Here is a 27,753-nt window from a genome sequence, read left to right on the forward strand (position 1 = left end):
TGTGTGACGACAGCGCCAGGCGCGGAGCTAACAAGTTCGGCGATGGCTGGCAGTGAGTGATGACCCGGTTACTATCGGTTGCGCGCAGAGTCGTTTTGGCCGCCGTGCGCTGCAGCGCCCGCGGCTGCAGCGGTCTCGGCATGTTCTATGCCGTGAAGAGGGGCCGCAAGGCCGGGGTCTTCCTGACCTGGTGAGTGGGCGGCCCCGAGTCGCGCCCCCGGCAACCGCGCGGCTGGGAGTCGGGCCGTCACGCGGAGCTCGCGGCCCTCGGCCTGGGGTGCAGCGCGCGGGGGCCCGCCGCCGGCCGCGCGGTGGGAGCCCCGGGCCCGTCTCCGCCGGCGTCGGCTCGCAGGTCCCGGCCGGAGGCTCCGACTTACGTTCCATGTCTGTTGGCATTGTCAGAGATGCCACGTATAGTGTAAGGTGACCAGGGCTCTCCGCTTATTCCTTCCTTTTTGTTTCAGTGAAACAATTTCCAAGTGGTTACACGTAGCGGAACTCTGAAGGTACCTAATCGAATCTTCCCCGTGTCTTTGGAAAGAGCAGTTCTTATAAACTGATATTTAGGTCCCTGTAACAACCCTTTAGGTGGGTGAGTTTATTATTTTCAGGTGTTCCCGTGGTCAGGAAACTCATGGGGCTAGTAAGTGATGCGGTAGGACTTGCATGCAGGTGTTCGGATTCCAGGCCAGGACTCGCCCCGCCGTAGGATACTAAGGTTTATTATCCGTGTGTGTGCGTGCCCGCAGTTGTTTACCTGTGCAGCGGTGCTACTGAGGTGGAAGCAGCTCAGAGGCTCACCTTTTTGCTGTAATGAAATGTTAACAGGGTTTTCTTTTTCGAACACCCCAAAATTCTCATGTGTTTTGAGATTGAGGAAACTGTTCCTGACTGGTGTGCCGTCTGGCTGGGACGCAGCACTACAGGGTGAGGTGTTGGACGGGAAAGAAAACTACACACGGTTTGCCCCCACGGAGCTGACGGACTTTTGTCACGCTATTCCTAACCTCAGAATCCCTTAGAAAGAGGATGAGTAAGGGAGGAAGGAGGTAACATTGCACTCTGTTCCAGGAGCGAATGTAGAGCCCAGGTGGACCGGTTTCCTGCTGCCAGATTTAAGAAGTTTGCCACCGAGGAGGAGGCCTGGGCCTTTGTCCGAAAGCCTGCAAGCCCGGATGGACCAGAAGGTAGTCAGCCGCTCTCATCGTGGTGGCGTCTTATCAAAGCCTTGCGCGGCCCAGCGTCACTTGATCTGTGTAGCTGCCTTCATAACGGAGCAGACAGGATCGTTTGTTTCCGTTTTGCAGACAAGGAGACAGGCGGAAAGCAGTTTACCTTAGGGAGTTCTGTTAGTACCTGAGTTAGAAACAGGCCAGGACACCAGTCTCCTGCTCCATTCAGTGTCCTCACTGTACTTGATTTTATCTTTAAAAACATGCTTGTTCTGTTATTGAATTGAATGGGCTACAGTTTTAAAGTGGTGAGCGTAGGTCGTCTCAGTGCATGCACCTGTATGGTGTGTCCTTTTTGTGTAGGACAGTCACATGATCGGAATTTCCCCCAGTTTTCACGTAGTGCAGAAAGTACAGTTAGTTAATTGAAGGGTAATTCCCAGTATAAGGAACACCAGGCGTGCAGAACTAAGGGTGACTGCCTTGGAGCACAAAATTTTAAAAATAGAGTTAACCCTTGAACAACATGTGTTTGAACCACGTGGGTCAGCTTATGTGTGGACTTGGTTGTATTTATTACATAGGTTTATTTGTTACATTTTCCTTAATAACATTTTCTCTTGTCTAGCTTATTCTATTTTAAGAATACGATATATAAGACATATACAAAATATGTGTGAATCGATTATTTACATTACCAGTAAGACTTCGGCTAACAGTAGGCTATCAATAGTAGTTAAGTGTTTGGGGAGTCAATGGTTATACTCAGATTCTCGACTGCGCAGGGTGTTAAACCCCCCCAGGTTGTTCAGGGGTAAACTGTATACCTTAACCGACTTTGAAAAAGTGGTGTTTCATTAGCTTTACTCAACAGACATTTTTTTTTTAAGTTTATTTATTTATTTATTTTTGGGGGGGGGGGGGGAGAGAGAGAGAGAGACGGAGAGAGGGAGAATCCCAAGTGGGCTCCACACCGTCAGCGCAGAGGCTGACGCAGGGCTTGAACTCGTGAACTGTGAGATCATGACCTGAGCTGAAACCAGGAGTCGGACGCTGAACCGACTGAGCCACCAGGCGCCCCTGGTATTAGGTGTTGTGATCATTGTTATAATCCCACTGGCAGCCCAGATGCAGACTGTGTCCTATTCCAAATTCAGAAGTATGGCTCTTGTCTTAGTTGTGTTTTTTGTTTTTTTTTTTTTTTTTTTAGTTTTTTTTTTATGTTTATTTATTTTTGAGACAGAGAGAGACAGAGCATGAACAGGGGAGGGGCAGAGAGAGAGGGAGACGCAGAATCTGAAATGGGCACCAGGCTCTGAGCTGTCAGCACAGAGCCCGACGTGGGGCTCGAACTCATGGACCGTGAGATCATGACCTGGGCTGAAGTCGGATGCTCAACCGACTGAGCCACCCAGGCGCCCCATGTCTTAGTTGTGTTCTTAACACCTCCTTTTCACTGCTTTTTTGTTTTAACCAATTAGCAATTTATTCAGACTTCAGTTTTCCAATATGTTTCTGTTCGTTAAATACTCTAAGTCCTAGGGAAAGCTATTTCTTTATATCTAGGAGTCACCTTTCTTAGAAGTTTACAGAGACTTCCTAGTTAGTGACTGATGTATGTAAATTGAGATTTAACATTTTTGGTGTTCAAAAATTGTAGCAAAGCAAAAGCGTTAGCCTCTTTCCCAATTTTTCCCTTAGTGTGACCTATATTTTTATTTTGGGATTTTTGAGCTATTTGCCAGTTACTGCGATTTCTGTAAGATGATTTGAGGTTAACTTACTCAAAAAAACACAGTTTTGTGAAGGAAAAAATTATCCGACGTGGCCTCTTTTTCCTTCAGTCTTATCCTTTAAAAACTTTCATGCCAGGGGCACCTGGGTGCCTCAGTCAGCAGAGTGTCTGGCTCTTTACTTCAGCTCAGGTCATGATCTCATGGTTTGTGTGTTCAAGCCCCACATCAGGCTCCGTGCTGATAATGGGGAACCTGCTTGGGATTCTCTCTGTCTCCCCCTCTCTCTCCCCCTCTCTCTCCCCCTCTCTCTCCCCCTCTCTCTCCCCCTCTCTCTCCCCCTCTCTCTCCCCCTCTCTCTCCCCCTCTCTCTCCCCCTCTCTCTCACCCCCTCTCTCTCCCCCTCTCTCTCACCCCCTCTCTCTCCCCCTCTCTCTCCCCCTCTCTCTCCCCCTCTTGTGCTCTCTTTCTCTCTCAAAATAAATAAACCTTTAAAAAAAAACCTTAAAAAGTAAAAACCTTCATGTCAACTTAACCCTCTTTTCCCATAAATAAAATCGATGTTTAGAGCAGTATTAAAATTCTGCAAGATTACCCTTTGACCTGTACTTGTGTTTTGGGGTTTACGTGTATAAAGTACCTAGAGGTATATTTTTAAGGTAAATACAGGGTTACACAAATGTAGCAGAGTGGAAATACCAAACGTTACTCTATATGGTGACTTCACTCAGATTTTGCCTAGATAACCTTAGCGGTCTTCTGACAGGTGTGGGTGGAGAAGCTACTCCAGGCGGGACATCCTGGCTTGGATGTTAACAGGGTTTTCTTTTTTGAACACCCCAAAATTCTAATGTGTTTTGAAATTGAGGAAACTGTTCCTGACTGGTGGACCTATGTGGTAGGTGTTCAGTCAACATTTGAGCTCCATTTCTCCACCCCTGGTTTCGGGGTTTAGAGCTTAAAGTGAACTGTGTAGTGTTGGGCTTCATTGTTGTTCTGGAGATAGAATCAGCTGCTCCTTCTGTGCCCCTATTCCCGCTCCGTAAAATGATAACGTAGGGGAAGCTGCTCCCACATAACGTGAGAGAGTATGAGAATCCCTTCGGGGTTAATCCCGACTTCACCTTCCCCTGGAAGAGAATTCTGCAGCTACTGCCCTGGAGGAGTTCAGTCCCTTCTGCTGCTTGTTTGCGTTCCCTTTCTCAGCGTGTCCCGTTGTCTGTCTATGTGAGGTCGGGTTACCCATGCCCGCTTACCCTTCTTGGAGGCCTTGACGGAGTCAGAGTGTCTACGGTAGGGGGTAAGTGTGGAACCATGGACGCCACTGATCTTGCATACAAAAGTTAAGTCCTTGTTTTCTTTGTCTGGGGAGAGAGTCCCTCAGACTTTGACACTGCCTGCCATCCCCGTAGGATGCAGAACCTTTGGTATCTACTGTCTCTGTCAAAACCAGATTGCTGTTACACTAGAAATGTTGCTCCGGCCTTCAAATCGCCCTTCCCAAGCTCTTCGTGGAAAATTCAGAGTCATTTCACAGGCCATCAAAATCTGAGATGGTGTGGACTGCCTGAAGTCAGTTCCTCTTTATAGGGCTACGTACAGAGGGTATTTAAGTCTGATTCGGTGATAATACAGAACTTACTGAATTTCTGGATTCTTAAGCGTTTTCTGTTATGTTCCCTTTTTCCTGGTTTTTGAGTAGACTCTATCTTTCAGGAGAGAAAAACGAACATGTACAAGAATCACAAGTGAAAACAAACAAGCGAGTCCGTGAGCCTTTGGACGGAGATGAAAATGCAGAACCGTGTGCGAAGCACGTGAAACAGAACACAGAATCGGTGCCTTCAGTTAGCAAAGACACTTTTTCTTACATGGGTATATTTTTCTTGGATTTTTAAGTATTCTATGTAATAATCATGAAAATAGGTGTAAAAACTATTCCCACTTAATGGGGGAAATTTGAGCTAATGTTTACCATCTTTATTCTTTAAAAAAAGGGTTTTTTAAAATGTTTATTCTTGGAAGAGAGGGAGAGAGAGAGAGAGACAGAACATGAGTGGGGGAGGGGCAGAGCGAGAGAGGGACATAGAATCTGAAGCGGGCTCCAGGCTCCAAGCTGTCAGCACAGAGCCTGACGCGGGGCTTGAACTCAAAGACTGTGAGATGACGGCCTGAGCCGAAGTCGGACGCCCAGCCGCCTGAGCCACCCAGGCGCCACCACCTTCATTCTTATCTGAAAAGATTATCTAAAAATCTCAGGTTACTCTTTTAGAGTTGATCAAACTGCAGAATTACTAAGACTTTGGACTTTCATTAGAAAAGCGTTATGTGGCCTACAAATGAAAAACATTATAATCTTTTGAAATCTCAGTATTCTCTGTGCACACAGGCTTTCAGGTCACACGAGAAAGTGCAAAGGCTTCAGCTTCTTCACATAAGAAAGGGCCCGCACAGAGCTCTCTTTCAGCACCAGCGTCTTCACCGTGGACGTTTAGCCTTTGCAAAACATAAATGATCTCACCTTGTCCTCTACCTCTAACTCCAGGGACCAGTTTGTATTTAGTGACTTATGGCATACAAAGCACCTTTTTGTTTTTTAGACGTATGAACAGAAAATAGGAATAAGTAGCATTTTTATATAAATCACTGTATTTGTGGTTCCAAGTTTTCTCCAAGAATAAGCCATCTCATAATTTAATTCAAGGAAAACCAGTAGAAAATGTTTTGTTAACCTGTATCACAAATGTATAAATCGGAGCGGCTGGCTGGCTCAGTCGGTAGAGCATATGGTTCTTGACCTAGGGGTGTGAGTTCAAGCATCACGTTGGGTATGGAGCCTACCTTGAAAAAAACAAAACCGTGTAAATCAAGTTTGCAGTTAGGTAAAAAGACCAAACGTTCTTGATTGGGTTGTTTGCCAGCAGTAATCACAGTGTGTATCTGTGGAGTGACTGAGGGATGGCCATTTCTAAGGTACTAACGGTGGCTTAAGGTACGGTGGCACCTGGTGCAGTGCCTGATGGGTACCCTCATTTGAAACAGTTCGGTGACCAGGAAGGTAGTCATGTTGAGAGCGTCAAATTCAGTTGAGCCCGGGACCCTCGCCCGGCACCCACGTTCCCCCACACTCCTGGCCCTGCTCTGGTCGGGAGCGTGCTGTTCTATCACTTAACACCTTCCCTCCCTCTCTGCCTTGTCTGGCCTGCAGTCCTTTTGACAAACAGCTTATAGAGCCAGGCCTCTGTTTGCTCCCATGGCCCTGCTTTTTAAGACCTGCCAACTCAACCCCTCCTACCGCCCTGCTGAGCGTGTTCTGGTCACATCTGGGGCCCTAGAGTGGCCTCACGTCAGTCCTTTTCTGCCGTCTTCCTTACAGCACTGGTATGTTGATCAGACCCTCTGTCCTGATGGAGAGAATAAAGACCATAGTTTCCTTGAGGCAAATATACTAAGAAGAAAAATTAGACCAACGTTTATCAGAGGACTAGACCTTCTAGCGGCCAGGTCAGGAACTGATCATGTTTTCCTGGACAGAAAGTACTGACCGCATCGAACAGTACCCTCGCAGTTTAGCCTGTGGACGCTAGCTCAGTGAGTTTGTGAAATAGATCCTCAGTTTTAGTGCTCTTGATCCAGTGGCACTCACTGAATTCCCTCTTCCAGGAGACTTTGTCGTCGTCTACACTGACGGCTGCTGTTCCAGTAACGGGCGCAGGAGGGCACGTGCGGGAATTGGTGTTTACTGGGGACCGGGCCATCCTTTGTGAGTAAACAAAAAAGCCTTCCAATCTGAGTGAATCTTGGCCCAACACTTGTGAGGGAACGACCCGGGGCGTGACCACCTGGCGCGTGGCTTTGGCGGAGGTGACGGAACAACGAGCTTCGGCTGGTGCTAACATTGACAGCTTTGTTGCTCAGGACAGAGGCCTCAGCCTTCCTTTCTTGGCTCTGGGTCCTGACGCGTCTCTGTGTCCCGCTGACAACCTCTTATACCCAAATGACCTCCCTGCCCCCGCTAGGCGAGTCACAGGTCTCCTGCGGGGTGGTTTTGGCAAAGATGTCCCAGGGGCAGGTCGCCAGACTTGGAACCCAGCGCGTCCCCATGACTCTTCCGAAGACCTGGGGGCTCAGAGGTGACCTCCCGTTTTCCACAAGGCGCAGAGTCGGGATGATGCCAGGTGTGGTCATTCACAGGTACCCGCAGCAGTGTTAGGCATAACGTAAGATAAACTGTTCGGTGATCATAAGGCTTGACATTTCTCTTGATCTGTGGTCTTCTGAGTTCTTTCCCCTTAGTATCCCACTTTAGCTTTGAACCCTGTAAGAGGTGGCGAACTTGGGTTGCACTGAGTGTCTGGGCTTAGTGTTCATCTGAGACCATGCACTAATGTATTTTAGGGCCAGAAATAAAACTTTGCTTTTGACTTCTGGCCCAGGATTCTTTCCTAGACCATCCCATGATGCTTTTCCATAAAATGTTAGTACTGTCGGCGTGTTTTGTTTGATGCTTTGATATGTCAAAAAAAATATACAAGCCTATCCTCCATTGAGAGGCTTATGGAATCACTTTGAGAATTAACTTCATCTTCCTTTGTATCGTTTTGAAACCAGGAACTTAGGCATTAGGCTTCCCGGGCGGCAGACGAACCAAAGAGCAGAAATTCATGTAAGTCGTCACATTTCCCACCAAGTGTTAAGTCCATCGTGGCGGTGAGCTGCATACACGCTCTGTGTGTAAGATACTCAGAGTCCAGAAGAAACTCAGTTTGTGGTTAGTAACAACTGCAATGGGTAGGGATTTCCCAGAAAAATCCTAGAAGTGCTTTCACAAAAACGTGCAAATAGCTGTATGTGTAGCATTATTTCATAGAAAGAGTATACCCCTTACACTTAGCACAGAAAGAGAAAGACTGTTAAAGTGGCGGAGTGATTTTGAGCGTTAGTGAAGTTGAGCGTTGCACGGTGTCTGTAGTGTGCTGACTGACTGGTTTCTTCAAGGCAGCCTGCAAAGCCATCGAGCAGGCGAAGGCTCAGAACATCAAGAAGCTGGTTCTGTATACGGACAGTATGTTTACTATAAATGGTAAGCTTTTATCTTTCGCTGCTTCTGGTGTTGTCCCAGTAAGCACAAAGGGAAATGGTATTCCCTTCTCCAGTAGGAGGGATTGCATCGGGGCAGAACGCAAACGGCTGGTGGGGACCACGTTTGGTTTGTCAGAGATCAAGAAAAAGGTGAGGTTCTGGAGCCCAGTTCTGCTGCTCCGCTGTGTGCCCCACAGTCGAGGTGTTTATCAGGCACCGAGCACAGGGCAGTGGGGTCGGTGTGCCCCTGCTCTCGTGGTCCTTAGAGTGTAAACAGCATAAGTACCTTTCAGGGGGCCGTGCTGACAGCTCCTTCGGGAAATTCCGTGTTCAGGACGCAGGGTGGGGGGCTGGGGAGGCGGAGAAGGAGGCCTTTTAGGCTGGGAGCTGTGGGTCAGCACAAGTCTGAGCGTAGGGCTGAGCAGGGGAGCGTGCCAGGCCTGTGCCCCGGGCCAGAGGACAGCCCGTGCGGGCAAGTGGCAGTTGCACACGCTGGGCTTCTTGCATCCACACGACTCCTGAAACAATGCTGAGGGTACCAGTGACAGTCACAACAAAGTTTATTGCAATGAGACGCAAGGCCGACCGATCGGGACCAACACTCTTGATCAGCGTGTGGCCTCGAACAGCCAGAGTACAGAGTTTTTATAGCCGATCACATCGTTTTATCATCACCTGGGAACAGAACAGGGAAACAGTTCCCAGATGAGTTAGAAACACCCCAGATGAGGTGATTATTTTAGACTTTCAGCCGTTAAGTCGCAACCAGTGGATCCTCTTGACCCTGCCGCTGATGCTCTTTTCTTTGAACTTTTGTTTCCTTAATTGGTGAAGCCTGATTTATAAGAGTATGAAGCGTAATTTACAAGAGTAAAGCAAGGCTGTTCTCTCTTGACCTTCAGTGTCAGAACAAAGCTGTTATTTCTCAAGCTACACGTTAGCCCTACACTAGTTTAACCGTTAGAGGCGGAAGAGTGGGCGGGTGAAGGAGGGAAGTCTGGGGGAGGAGCAGAGACCGGGACATTGGAGCTCGCGGAGCTTACTTGACGAGAGCCTGTACTTCTTACAGGGATCACTAACTGGGTTCAAGGTTGGAAGAAGAACGGGTGGAAAACGAGCACGGGGAAAGACGTGATCAACAAGGAGGACTTTGTGGCGCTGGAGCAGCTGACCCACGGCTTGGACATCCAGTGGGTGAGTGTGTTCTGAGCCGGTGCTGTCACCTGGCCGTCAGGACCAAATGTTCTAAGTTAACTGAGAGATCAGTGGTTTCTGTAAGTGATTTAATGACTTGAGAGGTAAAATAACTGTTTGCACGAAATTAACACCATAGCGCGTATTCGACATTGGAACACATTTGACTCTCGATCATCACAGAAGTAACACTGCTCATTCTTGGTATGATCGTGTGTAGACCACACTCTTTAGGCAGCATTACAGACGGATGTTCTGTATTCTTTCTGTTGTCTTTGCGGTGCTTACTAGTGCCTGGCCTGGGCTCCCTCTCCTCCCCTCCCACTGTTAAAGTGACTTGTGACAGTCACTGTTGGTTTCTTGGGAATCAGCCGTAACGTCAAGATAAAACTAATTTATGAGGAATTTTTAAAAAGTAAAGCGTGATAAGACTTTAGTAACATGACTTCTTTTCCAACATGGAAATGTTTTTCTTTTTTTTTAATTTTTTTTTTTTTTTTTTTTTTTTAATATTTACTTACTATCGAGAGACAGACACAGAGCATGAGCAGGGACGGGGCAGATAGAGGGGGAGACACAGAATCTGAGGCAGGCTCCAGGCTCTGAGCTGTCAGCACAGAGCCCAGCGCGGGGCTCGAACTCACAAGCTGCGATTTCATGACCTGAGCTGAAGTCAGACGCTTAACTGACTGAGCCACCCAGGCGCCCCTGGAAATGTTTTTCTTATAATAAATAGTTTTTAGGGGCACCTGGGTGGCTCAGTAGGTTGGTTGAGTGTCCGACTTCGGCTCAGGTCGCCATCTCACAGCGTGTGAGTTCGAGCCCCGCGAGCCCCGCGTCGGGCTCTGTGCTGACAGCTCAGAGCCCAGAGCCTGCTTCATATTCTGGGTCTCTCTCCCTCTCTGCCCCTCTCCCGCTCATGCTGTCTCTCTCTGTCTCTCAAAAATAAAAAATAAAAATAAAAATAATAAAAAAATAAACATTATAATAAATAGTTTTTATTAAAACTATCTGTTCAAGCAGTACAGAGCACGTTGAACGACAAGCATTGTCTGAACCCTACCCTGTCGTCCCTCCCCAGGACCACTGGGAGCAGTTTGGTGAACTAGGGTTTAAATTTGCCTTTCAGCCATTTAGATATGAACAGTGGTTATATACGTACATCCCTTCTTTCGGACAGCATTTAAAGACAATAAAGTACGTGCCTTGGATACATATTTGTGTGTCTGTACATACATGTGTTTTGCCGGGAAAGCCCTCCCAGTTCCATCATTCAGTGGGGAAAGAAAGCAATACAAACAGGAAAATCAAATTTGTGGAGAATGAGAATGGGATTGTTGCAAATGCCTGCATTGCACAGGTGCCCTGGGCAGGCAGGCTGTGCTGTCGAACTGTGTCGGGGTGGGGGGGGTGAGTCCTGTCCCACTCTGGCCACTGGGAACAGTTGCGTTTTTTGCAGTAAGGGTGTACTCGTGTATCGCTTATGTAAAAAACCAGTGAAGATAAAAGAAACACAATTTATTTAACAGATGCATGTTCCTGGTCATTCGGGATTTACAGGCAATGAAGAAGCTGACAGATTAGCCAGAGAAGGAGCCAAGCAATCTGAAGACTGAACGAAGTGATTTTAATTCTTGGAAAAGCTTCCGTGAGTGACTCTTTTCTTACCTTTCCTTACTGGTGTGAAAAATAAATCAGAAAGTACATCAGAAGGTCATTCTGTGATTCCCTGTGGTTACATGTGTAACACATCGAACAAATTTGAGATTTGAGCATTATTTGAGATTTCAGCATTATGCTTTATTGGGTTGGACACTGTTCTCATTAGTTTTATGACCATCTGGACAGAAATTTTAGGACTTGATTTAATAAGGCATGAATACAGCTGTGGTTTTAAAATGCAGACAGCAAGTCTGGAAGTATTCTAAAAGTGTTTATTTACCTTACAGTTGGCAGGATTCAGTCTCAGAATATTCTGGTTGACTTGTACCTCTCTGTGGAGTAGAGCAAGTCAGGGCTGGGCCCACACCTCGGTGCAGAGAGAGCGGACTGGGTCTTACCTGCACGGGCACCTGTGCGCAAGGCAGACCTGCACATCCGTAGTCCTGGCTGCTTGACCACTGATAAGAGCAGTTACTTACACAGCTAAATGCATAAATAAACCTTTTAAAATTTCTTTGGCTGTTTTTTGTTTTGTTTTAATTTTTTTTTAACGTTTATTTATTTTTGAGAGACAGACTGTGAGCTGGGGAAGGGGCAGAGAGAGGGAGACACAGAATCCGAAGGAGGCTCCAGGCTCTGAGCTGTCAGCACAGAGCCCGACGCGGGGCTCGAACCCACAAGCCGTGAGATCATGACCTGAGCCAAAGTTGGACGCTTAACCGACTGAGCCACCCAGGCGCCCCACTTTGGCTGTTTTTCTTAAAAGCACTGTGCAAGTTAAAGTTTGATATAATTGTTTACTTTTACCTTTATTTGTTTACTACTTTGTTTTATCATAAAAACATACAGAAAATGACACAAATGTATAGCTTCTTGAATTATTACTGTAAGGTTAATTCCCAGGCGAGAACTAGAACTTTGCTGGACACCCCAGAAAGGCTCTCCACGTTCTCCAATCACAGCCCCTCCCTCCCTCCAAAATTAATCCTGACTTTTCTAGAAATGACTTGCTTGTGTTTCTTTATGGTAATTCGGCCTTGTGTACTTTTTTTTTTAACTTGAGATTTCTTAAGTTTCTTTAATTTACAGGTTCCCCTGCCATTTATTGGGATCCTCACAAGGTTTACCCATTGAGGAACCTGGGCCACTTGTCCTGTCGTTTCCCACGGTCTAGATTTCTCCATATACACTCTTCCGGCACAGTCTGGCATTTTCTTTTGTCTTCTGAATTTCCTGCAAGTTGGCAGCGGGACCCAGAGGCTTGATCAGGATCGGGTTCCACATGTTCAGCAAACGGTAGATGGTCGCGTGCGGTCACTTGCAGCTGCAGGCTGCGGTCGCCTTCTTGATTTGGCAGCTGCCGGTGCTCAGTGTCCGGATCCACTCGTCGTTCGGGCTCCAAAGTGGTGACACTCTGGGATGTTGCCCATAGTTATCGGCTGGAGTGGTTTCAGAAGATGCTTCCTGTCGCCTATCTGGTTATGCCGTGGTGGCGTTCATTTAGGGAAGTCAGCAGACATGCAAAGATGATTGGTCTGTCGTCTTTAGAGGGCGACCGACCAATCAAGATTTTTTATTTATATATTTTCATAACGTGTGTTGTGAGCTGTGTACTTATGCCTGCTTGATAGGTTTCAGGTCATTGCGGTTTTTATCTTTATTGACCCACATGGTAGCTTCTTTGGCCTGTAGGAGGGAGGTTCTTCCGGTTGGCTCTTGATTTCTTTGGATATTCGTGTGTACACACATAGGCACTGACCACACCCGTTTACACGTATAGACCACAGGCACACTCGTGCACAGTCCACGTGCCCTGGCATGCTCACACACAGACCACACATGTATGTGCCCCCAGCCATCTGCTCCATTGCTGTCTGCTGTGTGGGGACTCAAGACCCATCTGTACATTTCCTCCTCCAGATCTGGACTTGGCTGTTCCTCTCTAAGAATCTCCCCTCCCCTCCCCTCTCTTTCTTTCCCTCCCTTCCTCTCTCTCTCTCTCTCTCTCTCTTTCTCTCTCCCTCCCTCCCTTTCTTTCTTTCTCTCCTTCTTTCCCTCCCTTCCTTTCTTTTTTTCTTTCTCTCTCTCTTTCCCTCCCTTCTTTCTTTCTCCCTCTCTCCCTCCCTCCCTCCCTCCCTTCCTTTCTTTCAAGGTAAGGAATGTCCACACCCAATATGGGGTTTGAACTCATGACCCCAAGATCAAGAGTTGCCTGCTTTGCTGACTGAGACAGCTGGGTGCCCCTGGCAAAAAAGGTATTTCAGGTGCTCATTGCTGTGGGGTTGGTCTTTGCCTCTAGGCCTTTTCAGGGAACAGAATTCTAAAACATGCACGTACACATATTTTAAAGATAAAATATTTGAGTTCGTGTTGATATTCTCAATAGAAACTCAGGATTTCAGAGTACTTAACTCTTCTATATTATGTCTGTGTCTCCTTCTACACTGAGGATCCTGGGATAGATATTCCTTAATTACCAGCTTGCTTTTTTCCACTTGAACATGCAGTGTGTGGATACGAACGCTAATGTGTATTATAGTGAAAACAGTGCTGGGTGTACGTTGCCGGCCATTACTTGATAAGATCTCCCCCTCTTGCCCTCCTCTGGTCTTCCTCCTGTGCATGTCATGGCCACACAACCAGTGTTTGGTCAGTGTCCTCTCGGAAACCAAATTCCCTGAGCTCCCCACGTTGAACTTTGTTTGTTTGCTTTATGCTTGAAAGCAGTAGGATAGAAATCCTTGGCTCACATTTTCTTTCCTTGAGCATCTAAACTACCGATTTTGTTTTCTTCCAGCATGAAAAGTCTGACGAGTCTTACGTTCCTTCTTGTAAGTCATGTGCTCTTTGCCTAGACGTCCAAGGCGTGGGTTTCTTGTTCTTGTCTCTCCGGTCCTTACTGTGTCAGACTGTGTCCCTGTGTCCCGCGTCGGTTGCCCGCGGTCAGAATTTGCAGGAATATGGTGAGCTCTTGGCGCGTGTATTTCCAAATCTGCTCCTTCAGGAAGCTTGCCTTGAACTGTGGCTTAGAGTTCTGTCTTTCTTGGTTTTCTTTGGGGGTGGGGGACCTTGTTCTGTGTATGGGAGCATCTGGTTTAGCCATCCTTGGTCTTTTCCTCTTTTTCTTGAATCTCGTTTATGTTTTTAAGTTTCCTTTGTTTTTCAATTAAAAGTTGTCCTCCTGGTGACGTCCTGTCTCTGAAGGCGTTACTTACTGTCTTCATTTGCTCTCGATTCTCATTTCTGAAAGTACTTGTCTTTCTAGTTTTCTTGAGCTCTGTCACCTATTTCTGGTGTCTTCTAGCACTAATTTGCCACCACCCTCCCATCTTGGATCTCGTTGTTTGAGGCTTTGAAGCCGCACATCTGGACCTGTGTGGTGTCTGTCTGGAGTGCTCTCGCTGTTTATTTTCCTTTTCTTTTTTCTGAGAATAGCTCTGCGTGGGATCGACACTTTCCTGTCGCTCATTTTCCTAAACATTTAGTTCAGGTCGTTTTTCTCACTCCACAGAGCTCTCTGCCCTGTTGAATCTTGAGTAATGCTAAAAATGTGGCGGCTGGCTCCCAGCACTCTCCTGGCTCTGGCCCTGCCCCCTTGCATTGGGTCCCTCTCCTTCCTGTCTGTTGTCCCTGTGCTGCGCTGCTGGCTGTGTCCCCACAACACGGGTCCCTGCCGGCTCGGCTGCGGTGGATCTCGGGCTCCACGGCTCCAGCCCTGCCACCTTCTTGAAGCGGGTCCCTTGCACCCGTCACCACCAGGGGAGGACAGCCGCCCTGCTCCAGCCACCGGCCTCAGGCCGGCCCACCATGCTTTGCAGTGGACACCCGCCGTTTCCTTTGGGGTTGTCCTTTCAAGGGCCCGTCAGGACCCAGTGGCCTCGCTGTGCTTTTCCCCGTGGGTGTGCAGGCTGTGCTGGGCGGGCCGTGCCCTTCACTGCCGCACGTTGGCTTTGTGGAGTCCCCACACCGCTGTGCTTTTTAGCGGCTTTGTGGCGGTGTGATCGACAGGCAGCAAATGGTGTGAAGGTAAAGTGGGCTGTGGACTCACCTGGGAACCTCTCGCCAGGACTGCCTGTCATCCCCCCCTCCCCTCGCCCCTCTGAGATCCTTCCCTCTTTGACCCCATCCCCCGGAGACCTTCCGTTTGCTTTCCGTCGCTGTAGACTAATTTGTGTTCTTTGGGATTTTGTATAAATAGAGTCATGCAACATAAACTGTCTGTGGCAGGAGTTTCTTTTCGTCGGTGTAATTATTTTGCGCACCCCCCCCCCCCGCCCACGTGGGTACCAGTAGTTGGCTTCCCTTCACTGCTAGGTGGTGCCCCTTGTAGGCATGTCCCAGTCTGTGCGCCCATCCTCCCGTTCGAGGCTGTCCCCTCTGTTTGGGCTGTTGTGGAGAGAGCTGCCTGAGCACCGACAGGCCAGTCCTTCTGCGAGCACGTCCTCTGATTTCTCTTAAGTGGAACAGCTGGGCCCCAGGGCAGTGGGTGCTCGACTTCAAGGAACGCCAGCTGACCCCCCTGGCCATTCGACTTTCCCACCAGCAGGGCAGGAGAGTTCTGGTTCGCTCTGTGTCCCCGCTGGTGCTTCTGGTCACCTTGTTCTGTTAGGTCCGCGGTTCTGTTTGGGGTGAAGACTCGGGAAGATCCCACAGCGCCCTCGCTGCCGCCACTGCCCTGCTCCGCCCCCGAACGTCTGATTTTGCTTTAATGGGGCGGCGCCTCTTCATGGGCCCAGGATTGGAAGTACAGAGGCGAGAGATCGTGCCTCCCAGACCTTCCAGGCTGCTGGGCAATTTGCACAAGTGCACGTACCGTCCGTGCGGAACCGAAAGTGCGTGGAGCTCCAGGTAGGAGGAGGCCTGGCCGCTTTCAGTGAGAAGGGGAACAGGACGCCTTCAGGAAGCACATTCCTTCTTGGAGTTGCCTAACGTGCAGCTGCCTCATTATAGCTCCAGAGAGTTGTGGTTCTGTCCGCTTTGTCAGCTCCCGGAGACATTTGAGGGCTGCCGTGTAGACCAGGCGGGGCGCCGTGCCGTGAGGGACCGCCGCGTAGACCAGGCGGGGCGCTGTGTCGTGGAAGATACCAGCTTTTTTTTTTTTTTTCAACGTTTATTTATTTTTGGGACAGAGAGATAGCATGAACAGGGGAGGGGCAGAGAGAGGGAGACACAGAATCGGAAACAGGCTCCAGGCTCTGAGCCATCAGCCCAGAGCCTGACGCGGGGCTCGAACTCACGGACCGTGAGATCGTGACCTGGCCGAAGTCGGACGCTTAACCGACTGCGCCACCCAGGCGCCCCGTATACCAGCTTTTCAAAAGCTGCTGCTGCTCTCAAAATGTGCTCCTGATGCTTTGCAGACGGAGGCTGTTGGAGCGTTCCCGTGTCTTCTACGCCAGAGCGACGAGGCGGCTCCATTGCTGGGGTTCAAGAAAACCGAGAGGATCTCTGCCTTCTTTCAGGACAGGCTCATGGGATGTGGGCGAAACGAAACAAATCCGGAGAGCCGGTCCCGGGTGGGCAGCCTGCGTGGTGGTGAACCGGCGCCGTGAAGCCACACGTCGGTCCCAGTGGGATCTGTCCCGACGGGCGAGCCTGGGGCCTTAGGTCACGTGTCTTAGAAAGACCTTGGTCTCCATTTCCAGATGTCTCTTAATGCTCACATCCTGGTAGTTCTGGAACGGGACGGGAGAGCTGCTCGGGAACAGCCTGTTCTCTGTGGCGGGTCGGTCGGACTCCTGCCGCTCCGCCACAGCAGGTGTCCGAACTAAGCATCCAGCACCTCCGCAGAGAGTCTCCTTGACGTACAAATCCTGCTTTAACCTAATTTTAAAAGCCAGAGGCCACCTTACCTGAGTCATAGCTGCGATGGACTGTGTCCCCCAAGTTCATATGTTGAAGCCCTGACCCCCAGTGTGGCTGGTATATACAGATGGGGCCTGTGCGGAAGTAATTCAGGTTAATGAGCTCACTTCCTGCCTGCCCTTGCCACTGAGGAAAGAGGAAAGGCGGCTTGAGGACACAGCAAAGCCAGGACGAGAGCCCTCCCCGGAAGGCAGATCACTGACACCTTGATCTTGGACGTGGCCTCTGGGATCATGAGAAGTCAACGGTGGAGCCCCCAGCCGGTGGCGTTCTGTCCGGCCGCCTGAGCGGGGTCCCCAGCCACGGAGGTCTGCTGAAGGCCAGTCTCCTCTCCTGGGGAGGAAAGGAACGTGAGGCCCAGTCCTCTACCCCTCAGTGGCTACCTCTCCTCTGCTTACCGTGCGGACAGCATGACTGCGCCACGTGAGCCAGGGCGCGTGATTCTTCGGAGATTCTCCGCTCGGTGGATGTCGGTGAGGCAGCCCTGCTCTGTTCGGTGACGGGTTCTCCCGAATGTAAGTTGGTAGCGACCACGTTGTTTTGCTGAAGCCTAGGAAACCAAAAATAAAAGTCGAGAAATAGGACTGTAGAGAGAGGAGATGATTACTCCCATATTTGGTCTGTGATTTTTTTTTTAAACTAGAAGAATGTCTAGTTATTTAGATTTAGGAATCTCGACACTGGCTGGGACTTCCTTCTCTGTGACAGGCCCTAGTGAATTGATTGCTGTGCTTAAAGGTATTCAGACAGACTCTCCGAAAACTGCGAGAAGAGACCCGTGAGATCTGTGTCTTCCAGCAAGTGCTTGTTCTGCGTTTTCAAAGCCAGCGGGTGAGAAGCAGCGAGGCCTGCTCTGGTGTCTGGACCTCTGCTGGTGACCTTCGTTTTTTTTGTTCTCATTTTATGTTTTGTTTATTTTTGAAAGAGACAGCATGAGCCGGGAAGGGACAGAGAGAGAAAGGGACAGAAGATCTGCAACGGGCTTTGTGCGTGGGGCTCGCGCTCATGAACCAGACCGGGAGCTCATGGCCTCAGCCGACTGGGCCGTCCAGGCGCCCCCATTTTTTGCTTTAAACGCCCGAGCAACACGAGAAACCCCTGTCTTGAGGCAGACGGAAGCGACCGTGGTCAGGCCTGGAGGACCGGGCCTGGGGACCCGCTGGCTGTGAGCCGGACCAACGTTAGCGGTGCCCGGGACCTGTCCCCACTGCACTGTGTCAGCAGAGGCCTTCGAGGCACAAGTCGGGTCAGCGCACAGCTCCCTTCTCCCTCTGAGCCTTCTGTAGGCACATGCGCTCCTAACACGTATGACCTCACTGCAGTCCCCTCTTGACCAGTGCACCGTCCAGCGGCTCCAGGCTCCGTCCCGAGGGCATCGTGCTGCTGAGAGGGCCGCCCGTGCCCTCGGCACTTCAGGATGCTCCTCGGGACCCCCTCTGCCGTGTCTGGTGCGCCTGTCTCCACGGCCTGCTTCCCACCATCTCTGGGTGGAGCGGCTCGAGGCCCGACGCAGCCTCCGTGTCAGCCGGAACCTAGCACGGCGTCTGCTGGTGTGGGTGACGGCACTGCCAGCCAGGCCCTGAGCACGTGGGACAGAGTGTAGCGACCGGTCTCGGCGGTGGTGTGTTCTAGAACTGTAAATGATCTTCAGTTTTTAATTAAAAAACAAATTCTCGGTGCTTTCCTTTTCTCTTTTTTTTTTTTTTTTTTTTTTTGACGTTTATTTATCGTTGAGACAGAGAAAGAGCATGAACAGGAGACGGTCAGAGAGAGAGGGAGACACAGAATCTGGAACAGGCTCCAGGTTCTGAGCTGTCAGCACAGAGCCCAATGTGGGGCTTGAACTCAAGAGCCATGAGATCACGACCTGAGCCGAAGTCAGACCCTCAACCGACTGAGCCACCAGGAGCCCCTCCTTTCTTCTTTTTAAATGTTTTATTATTTTGAGAGAGAGAGATACACGGCGAGCGGGGTGGGGCAGAGAAAGAGGGAGACGGGGAAGCCCAAACAGGCTCCCTGCCGTCAGCACAGAGCCCAACGCTAACGCGCTGTGAGACTTTGGCCTGGGCGGAAATGCAGAGCCAGCCAGGTGCCCCTTGGGGGCTTTCTTAAGGTTTTACATGTGCTAATTCGTCTCTAATCACTCCCTCATTGTTGTTGAATCGTTCTTTTCTTTCCCGAAGAAGCTCACTTGACCTGGAAAAAAGTTACAGAAGGTGGTGGGGCTCTGTAAGGACAGGAGACTGCTCAAGGAGTTTCACTTGTTAGGAAGGGAATTCTCCCGCAGAAACTTCCCGACCCTGCAGGCCTGCCCTCCCCCTCGGAGCAGAGGGCTCCCCGGTCTCCCCGTGTTTGTCACATCCCGCAGTGAGAGCGGTTCCTTTTGTTTTTGTGTGTTTGTTAAAGTGTGATGCGCAAGTCCCGCCTTGAGATTGTTGGGTGTTAAGAGAATGAAGCGTGAAAAGAGAAATTGAAACTAAAACAGTTTTCAAGGTTATATGGCTCTTCCTCCCGTATTCCCCCCAAGAAGCACATCCTTTATGGTTTTTTGATAATGGCTCTGAAAACGATTCTTGGGTCATTCGATTATAACTCCTTGGCCACCACATTGTCACCATTCAGCATGACCCATGTCTTTCCCTAGGGCTGTGTTGGTGACCCACCCTCAGAAGGACATCTGTGTGGGGCTCCCTGTTCGTCACTGAATTTGCTGGGCCTCACCCAGGGCCTTGCGGTGAATGACTCTTTATCCTTGTCTGCAGTGAGGGCAGGGGAACAGTTCCTCTGGAAAATTGTCGTGACGGGGCCCGTCGTAATCTCGTCTACTGTATGGGTCGACCGAGAGGTTGGGAAGGCACCCTACTTGTTCTGTGATCCCCAGAGAGAGGAGGCCACTCTGGGTCAAATGTACGTGTGTGTGTGTGTATCCATACTGCTTTTCAGAAGCCTTTGCATTTTTCATAAAAAGTATCCGTAAGTCTGTACCCGCACTAATATTAAGTCTCCCCATACCTTTTCTGTAGATACTTTTTCATCTTTGCCAAGGCCCTTTACCAGACTCCTTGCTCTAACTTACATTTGAGGTTTCTGGAGAGGTTGGAAATCTTTTTATAAATCTAGATGGTTTTCCATCTAAAGAAAGTAAATACCACACCTTTATTCAAGGCTTTTTAAAGGTACTTCAGAAGAAGAAACAGGTATGGCATGTGACTATAGTGGATAATATTGTACGGTATACTTGAAGTTTGCTAAGAGTAAATCCTTTTTTTAATTTTGAGAGAGAAAAACGCATGATTGGGGAGGGGCAGAGAGAGAGGGAGAAAGAGACCATCCCATACAGGCTCTGCACTTACCAGCACGGAGCCTGATGTTGGGGCTCGAACTCATGAACCATGAGATCATGACCTGAGCCAAAGTCAGAAGCTTAACTGACTTGAGCCACCCAGGCACCTCTGCTAAGAGTAAATCTTAAGCGTTGTCCATGCACACGTACAAATAAAAGTTCACCTGGGAGGTGATGGATGTGTTAATTAACTTGATGGTAATAATCATTGTACAGTGTGTGTATAAATCAGCACATTGGCCAAAAGTAGACCCACATAAGTATAGTCACCTTGTCTTTGACGAAAGGGCGAAGACAACTCAATGGAGCGAAGATAGTCTTTTCAACAAATGTTGCTAGAAAACCGCATCCACACGCAAAAGAATGAATCTAGACCCAGACCTGACACTCTTCACAAAAATTAACTCAGAATTGGGGCGCCTGGGTGGCTCAGTCGGTGAAGCGTCCAACTTTGGCTCGGGTCATGATCTCACAGTTTGTGGGTTTGAGCCCCGCGTCGGGCTCTGTGCTGACAGCTCGGAGCCTGGAGCCTGCTTCGGATTCTGTGTCTCCCTCTCTCTCTTCCCCTCTCCCGCTCATGTTCTGTCTTAAAAATAAACATTAGGGGCGCCTGGGTGGCTCAGTAGGTTGAGCGTCCGACTTTGGCTCAGGTCATGATCTCGCGGTCCGTGAGTTCGAGCCCCGCGTCGGGCTCTGTGCTGACAGCTCAGAGCCTGGAGCCTGTTTCAGATTCTGTGTCTCCCTCTCTCTCTGCCCCTCCCCCATTCATGCTCTGTCTCTCTCTGTCTCAAAAATAAATAAACGTTAAAAAACATTAAAAAAAAACATTAAAAAAAAAGATTTTTTTAATTAACTCAGAATGGATACTAGATCTAAATGTAAAACACAAAACCATAAAACTTCTAGAAGATATCATAGCAGAAAAGCAAGGTGCCCTTGGGTGTGGCGGTGCCTTCTTAGATCCAACGCCAAAGACACAAGTCATGAACGAACTAATACTCTGTACTTGTTAAAATGAAAAACTTCCGTTCTTGAAGGACACTGTCGAGAGAATGAGAAGACAAGCCACAGACTTGGGGAAAGTATCTGCAAGAGGCACCTCTGAGAAGGGGCTTCTCCAGAACACACAAAGGACTCAAAACTCCAGAACTAGCAAAGCAACCCGCCCAGAAAACGGATCGGTGGCCTTGACAGAGACCTCACCGAAGAAGATACACAGGTGGCAGGTAAGCCCCTGAAGAGCCAGTCCACGGCACAGACCGTCGGGGACGAGCGGTTCACAGCCGCCACGCCGCTGCACACGTGCCAGAGTGGCCCAAACCCGAACTCCGACGGCACCAGACGCTGGTGGGGACCCGAGGCCCGGGACGCAGGGTCACGTGGCCGGGGACGCAGGGTCATGCGGCCACTTGGGAAGACGGTTTGGCGGGTTCTTACAAAACGAAACTTACTCTCACCACGAGACCCGGCAGTCACGCCCTTGGTACTCACCCAGAGGGGTTGAAAACTTACGTCCACCCAGAACCTGCACACGGATGTTTGTAGATCTGTGTGTAACGGCCAAGCCCTGGAAGCAACCGGGTGACTGGACAAACGCCCTGGAACATCCATATTCGCTAAACCGTAACCAATTATCAAGTCACGAAGACTCGGAGGGACCGTAAATACACGTTACTGAGTGAAAATCGAATCTGAAAAGGCTATGTGCTGAATGATCCCAACTCTAGGACATTCTGGAAAAGGCAAACCTGTGGACACAGTTAAAAGGTCAGGGGTGGCCAGGGGTTGGGGTGGGGGCGGAGGGAGGGACGGGTGGGTGGGGCCCACGGGATTTTTGGGGCCGCGAGAGTGCTCTTCGTGATACCGCAGTGCTGGGTGCGCTTGGTTACCATTTGTGGAGACCCCCAGAACGTGCGAGACCACGAGTGAGTCCTACGCAAATTCGACGCCGGGGGATGATGCCTCAGTTTACCTTCGTCAGTTGTAACGCATCGACCCTGGGGGGGCGGGGCTGGGACGCGGGGCTCTAGGGGCAATCTACCTTCCTCCTAACTTGGCTGTGAACCTAAAACTCTAAAAGAATAAAGTCTTTAAAAAATCATGTTGTACATTTACATATAATTTTGTCAACTCTGCCTCAATAAAGCTGGGGGAGGGGCGCCCGGGAGGCTCAGTCGGTTAAGCGCCCGACTTCCGCTCAGGTCATGATCTCGCGGTGCGTGGGTTCAAGCCCCCTGTTGTTCATGTTCTCTGTGCTGACAGCTCAGAGCCTGGAACCTGCTTCGGATTCTGTGTCTCCCTCTCTCTCTCCTCCCCTGCTCGTGCTCTGTGTCTCTCAAAAATAAACATTAAAAGCAATTTAAAAAAAAAAGGAACAACAGTGGATGTGGACTTCCTGAGTTTATGTCCCGGCTCCTCCTTTAGTTTGGCGCCACTCAGATAGGCAGGGACTTGGGCCGGACCTGGGTGCGGTGCTCGGGTTGCCAGGGGGGAGCCCCGGAGCCGGCGAAGAACAAACAGCAGGGCCCAGGGGAGGCTGGAGGGACAGGAAGCCAGACACCTGCAGAACAGAGTCCTGTGACTCCCCCGGGCCACAGCAGGGAGGTGGTGCCGGCTCGGAACCGGACCCTCCCGCCCGCACGCCTCCGGGGTGGGCTCGGGTGTTCAACTGCTCCCGCTCCTGCGAGACGCAGACCAACGGTCAGCAGTGTGTCTGGAGTGGGCTCTACCTAGACTGCAGCCTGATGTTTCTTCAGCGTCTCCCCTCGGACCTCTGACGGACGTCGCAGACACAGCCTGTGCGACCCAGACTCCGCTCTGCCCCCACCCCAAATCCGCACAGTCCGTAGTCCACGGTCTCCTCCGTCTCCACCCGCCACGACTCCGTCCTCCCAGGCTCTCAGGCTGCAGCCCCAGAATACCCCTGACCGCCCCGCGCCTGTGCCTCACATCCCTGCATCGTCAGCTCTAGTTGGCCTTCGTGCAAAACTGATTCGGAACCTGACCGTTCCCACCACGCACATACTAGGTCCTGACCCAAGCCCCGACCTCTGTCACTCGGAAGATTGCAGTAGCCTCCCCGGTTTCCTTGCTTCCGTCTAGCCTGCCCTGCAGGTGGTTCTCCGTCTAGAAGCCCGACTCCCATCACACCAAGTGGCCGTGAGCGTCCCCACGCTCTGGCGCTGCCGCCCTCCGGGCCTCCTCCTGCTGCCCCAGCTGATGCACTGTAGGCCCCGAGGTCCAGGACCCAGCGCCCCAGGCCGTGTGCTGACCGTTCTCTCTGCTTCCTCCAGGTGTTTGGGCTCCCCCGTCCCCCAACTCCTTCCATTGGCTGCTCGGGAAGACCCATACCCTGCAGGTTTCCCTGCCCCTTCCCACCTCCCCACCTCCCTCTGGGTCCGTCTCCCCCTCTGACGCCGACCTCCCCTCCCCGACCCAAGGCGGTCACGTGTTACTCCTGTTTCCCTGAGTTACGTTCCCATCCCCGTCTTAACGGAGCTCACGCGTGCCAACGTCCTGGGATCCGCACTGCCAGATACTTGGCCCGTGAGAATCTACCACGCCGGCCAAAGTTGATTTTCCACGAGAGTGAGATTTGCTTTCTGAAAAACTATTTCCCAAATGTCGGTATCTGTTACTTCTACGTCCTTGTGGTTTTTATTACTAAGACTTAGTCCCAGCGCTTACTGTAGTTGTTGGGTGTTCTCGTGTTTCTGCTGCCCTGCCCCCCAACATTGGCGGGTGTCAGAATCAAAAGCAAACGGAGACCTGCCTGGAAAATCCCCTGAGCAGACAAAACCAGTTTGGTTATACAAACAGAGATTAATGTTTATTTTGCAAGACTAGCCCGACCTGGGCCACTTTCGCTTAGGCCCCTGGAAACCGCCAACAAAACTTTTCTTTCCCAAAAGTTTCCCAAAAGTTGCTGTGAGCTAACCACTAACCAATCCTGTGTCGTTAAAGAAAGTCTAATGTTGTGACGACTCCCTGTGAATCTCGAAGTCCCTGCCTCCTCACCTCCTGCGCGGCTGTCTGGAAATGCGGCCCTGAGCCCCGTCTGTGCTTTGGTTACGTGCTCCCAGCTGGGAAGTGGTCTTTTTGGCGAACGCGCGGTCCGTCTTTACTAGTTGCTACTTTAGTCACTTGCTGCACTTTTGTCAGTGTTCACCAAAGAATGTCGTGTGGGACGTGTTTGGAATGAGTACGTGCCGCCCTCCAAGAGGAGGGGTTTTATCACCCTTACGCGGCATCTTCGTGACGAGCCTCACCACTTTCCAGAAGAGAGTTAGCATAGGAGGCCCCCTCAAAGTTTTTGACCTCAGAAGGCTTTTTCCCGATCTTTTCTCTCAACGTATGTGACATGGAGCACGCCTGGGGAAGAGTCTCATCGGAGCAAGTGTTTGGGGACAGTGTGACGCAGGTATGACGACATCTGGAGAGACAGGGGTGCGCACACTAGAATAAACATGCGTTTACTTGCATCCTGGAAGCCCAAGGGCGAGGGATGACTCACTGAGAGGCTGCAAATGAGGCTGCCTCTGTCCCCAGGGAAAGAGAGGGTCGTACTCACCGATGTCTGATTGTCTCCTTCTTCTTTTTTCTTTAAAAGAGTTGTTAAGAGCCCGAGAAACGCTCTCCTTTTGACGGGGCCTCCAGGGGCTGCGTCAGTGCTGCTCCTTTGGTAAGAAATCCACTCCGACTCCCTTTTTTCAAAAAGGTACGAACAGTTCACAGTTCACGCACAGCTGGCTTGTTTCTGAATTCAAAATACCACAACTTTTTGTAAAAACCATTGAAATTGTGCAGATATACATGCAAAAAGAATAGTTTTATGAACGTCCATACATCCCTGTCACCCAGTTTCATTGTATGAAAGTCTCTTTCGGCGAACTGGCCAGGTTGTAGGATAGGGGACGGCCCGCGGCTTTTTGTTCCGCAAGTCCTGTGTCAGCCCTACGTTCCTTTTCTAGACGGGCCCTTGTGTTTCACGGCCAACCTTTATTTTCGGCCCTTTCTTTTCAACGATAATTTTTATCCCGGTGCACCCGTTGCTTCCAACCATTGGCACCTCTGCTGTTATTTATGATGCCTGCACTCCCTTCACGCTTCCTCTCTTTTCCAGAAAGCCCTCAGGCTTTCCGTGTAGAAGGCATGAGCTGAGCTCTGGCCCTGACGGGAAAGTGGCCCAGACACAGGCTGCTCCGTGGGGCTGGGCTGGTCTCCCTCGCACGTGGGCGTCAACAGTGAGGGGCCGCAGGACACAGGGCCCGAGGACAGGGACAGGGACGGGTGGCGCCGACTTGACAGCAGTTGCCAGGCCCTCTGCTCTCCTCAGAGAGACACCCACCGAGTAGGAGGGCCTCGGCAGCCCAGTGTTCCAGAGCGTCTGCCCGGTTGTCTGCCCGGCCCTCCTCCTCCGGGTCCTCGGGGGTCCCGGCTTTGTCCCAAGGGGCTGCCAGGCCCGGCCTCGCCAGATGGCCGACCTCGGGCTTCGGCAGAGATCCAAGGGGGTGGACGCGTGGTTCTGCCTGGGCCATCTGGAACCTTCCATGAGACTGGCTCTCCAGACACCACGTAAAAGAGCTCCTTTCTCGTTAATTACAAGCATGGCTGCGGAGCTACTGGGGGCTGGGTTTCCTGTACCGACAGGAAGCTCATTACGGGAGGTGAGAATTGAGCCAGCCCCCTAGGAGGAGAGCCGAGGCAGGCCGAGGCCGAGGCCGGGAAGGAGGGAGCCCTTAGCACCCTCTGAGCCCCAGCGCAGCCTTGCTTGAGGCGAGGCCCCCCAGCCCGCGGCAGAGCCAACCTACCTTTGTTCTGTTTCGTTCGCTTTGCACGTTGCGCGCCTGTCCCCGGAGCCACGAAGCTGAGGGGCTGCGGCGTGGAAACACATCCCCGGGAGCCAAGACGCGGCGGGCCCTCCCTGTGCCGAGCAGCGCGGTGAGGGGGCAGAGGCCGCGCCGGGGCAGCTGCTGGCGCTCGTGCGACACTCCCGTGCCACCTGCCGCCGTGGCTGCTCGGACACACGTGCAGGAAAGCCGGCCAGACGTGAAGCCCCGCATCTCTCGAGAGGTGAAGAAAGATGAGGAAGCCGTAAACAATTACGAAATGTCGACGTCTGCGTCGACGCGTTAATGTTGTCTGTGACGCAAGGGAAGCGCACAGAAAGCATCTCTGCTATCAACCCAAGTGTGACCGTTGCCAGGAGAGAGGCCCCTACGATTGGCCTGCAGGCCGAACTCGCCCCCAGATCACCATCGCTGTTCCAGCCAGGGCGCCCGGCAGACGCCGTCTCAAAATTGAGCCGAGCGAGCCCGCCTTCGCAGTCTGACTTGGCTCAGCGCGCGGTGGTCGCCGGGGGCGGGGCGCTGCTGGAACCGAGAGGGGAACAGTAAACACGCGGCCCTTACCGAGGCCGCGGTTACGATGGCTGTGCCGTCCAGAACCCTCCCTGCCAGAAAAAAAATTGTGATCGTCTCCTAAGGCTTACCCAGCTGTCGTATACTCTGGATCTGGAGTTCCCTCTCGTGGGATTAAAATACGAGAGGCTAATGTCCGGGAGGAGACAGGAGCCCCAAGTAAGGGTCCTTGCTCCGTTTTTATTGGGGTCAGAAGGCTTACAAGCGTGATGGGCGTGTACCAAGAGACAATGAAACCGTGAACATTAACTCATGGGCAGGAGGGAAAGGGGGTGTTGAAGACATGCGCTGTTAGGGGTTTGGGTCAATACAAAACAGACTCCTGACACTGGGTGGAAGGTTGTTTACAGCAGACGTGAGGCCCCACCTCTGTTTACCTAAACTGGCCTAGGGGATGAGAAAGACCAAGCAAGCCACGTCAGGGTCAACAAGGCACCTTTCTTTTGCTAATTAGCTCCTCTCTGGGCAACCACGCCTCACGAGGTCTATAGCTCTGTTTACCTGTTCACCTAAGTTGGTCCTTCCTTCCTGTGAAAGCAACTTTCTGCTGTTGTACTAAGTTGGGGGGCATTTCCCCCCTGAACACCTAATCTCGTTTACTATTTTTGGATGCTTTCATCCTGCGATTTCCTATCCCTATACTTTTGTCCCATTCTGGGGGCCTTTGCCCCATTTACCTGACCTTTTTTACCCAAGCTTGGGTGTGTTCATCCTGTGGCTATTTCTTTAGGCCTTGTTAACCCATCCGTGCAGGCTCAGGGAATTCCTAAGCTTATTCCCCACGCCTAGCAACTTGAGGAAGTGTCATGCTTGAGTCAAGGTTATTCTCCTGGCCTCTGTAGAGGTTTTTTTTTTTTTTTACTGTATCTTAAAAAGTTTTCTAGTTACCATCAATTTAAGAATCCTAAATCCAATGAAACCGTGACATTGATAACTGTGCTTATACCTAAAACATGGACAGCTGGTAAATAAGTAAAAGTGAGCAGGGGCCACTTTTTTTTTTTTTTTAAATATTGACCTATTTTGGGGGAGAGCGCAAGCTGGGGAGGGGCAGAGAGAGGGGGCAGAGGGTCCGTAGTGTAGCGCGCTCCGTGTTGACAGGCTGACAGCAGCGAGCTCAACGTGGGGCTCGAACTCACGAACCCTGAGATCATGACCTGAGCCGAAGTCGGACGCTCAACCAACTGAGCCACCCAAGCACCCCTGGTGCCACCGTTTTTAACCATTTTCAGTCTCTGCTCAGTCACTGTGACAGTGAGTAGGGACAATACAGAGACTTATGG

At 50.8% G+C, this 27,753-nt stretch overlaps 2 protein-coding genes and 1 long non-coding RNA gene across 10 annotated transcripts; 2 read left to right on the forward strand and 1 right to left on the reverse strand.

Annotated features, from left to right (window-relative positions):
• Positions 1-21,829, forward strand: RNASEH1 (ribonuclease H1). 4 transcript variants are annotated; one of them, XM_011281343.4, is made up of 9 exons: positions 1-190; positions 1,072-1,187; positions 4,622-4,780; positions 6,569-6,668; positions 7,517-7,571; positions 7,904-7,988; positions 9,057-9,181; positions 10,711-10,829; positions 21,089-21,829. In XM_011281343.4, exons 1-8 carry the CDS (start codon positions 60-62, stop codon positions 10,795-10,797), a joined length of 858 nt encoding a protein of 285 aa, XP_011279645.2. In that variant the 5' UTR covers positions 1-59; the 3' UTR covers positions 10,798-10,829; positions 21,089-21,829. The 4 variants fall into 4 exon arrangements, with proteins under 4 accessions (XP_011279645.2, XP_044910955.1, XP_019683527.2 ...); XM_045055020.1 differs by lacking the exon at positions 21,089-21,829 and adding an exon at positions 16,204-18,387; XM_019827968.3 differs by lacking the exon at positions 21,089-21,829 and adding an exon at positions 11,419-11,438.
• LOC109498462 lies at positions 16,526-27,660 on the reverse strand. Of its 5 annotated transcripts, none has more exons than XM_045055022.1 (4): positions 25,862-27,660; positions 17,107-17,258; positions 16,914-17,041; positions 16,526-16,666 (listed from the first exon to the last, which is right to left on the reverse strand). In XM_045055022.1, the coding sequence occupies exons 1-4, from the start codon at positions 26,111-26,113 to the stop codon at positions 16,662-16,664; spliced, it is 537 nt and encodes a 178-aa protein (XP_044910957.1). In that variant the 5' UTR covers positions 26,114-27,660; the 3' UTR covers positions 16,526-16,661. The 5 variants fall into 5 exon arrangements, 2 of the variants coding, with proteins under 2 accessions (XP_044910957.1, XP_044910956.1); XR_002741361.2 differs by lacking the exons at positions 16,526-16,666; positions 16,914-17,041 and adding exons at positions 24,069-24,483; positions 24,622-24,807 and having other exon boundaries at positions 17,122-17,258; positions 25,862-26,000; XR_002155317.3 differs by lacking the exons at positions 16,526-16,666; positions 16,914-17,041 and adding exons at positions 24,320-24,483; positions 24,622-24,807 and having other exon boundaries at positions 17,135-17,258; positions 25,862-26,000.
• Positions 24,334-26,540, forward strand: LOC111559884. Its single transcript, XR_002741362.2, has 2 exons — positions 24,334-24,471; positions 24,661-26,540. It is a non-coding gene; the product is annotated as an uncharacterized LOC111559884 (long non-coding RNA).
• Positions 27,661-27,753: the final 93 nt, after the last annotated feature.

Source organism: Felis catus, chromosome A3, assembly GCF_018350175.1.
Source record: "Felis catus isolate Fca126 chromosome A3, F.catus_Fca126_mat1.0, whole genome shotgun sequence".
Lineage (NCBI taxonomy): Eukaryota > Metazoa > Chordata > Mammalia > Carnivora > Felidae > Felis > Felis catus.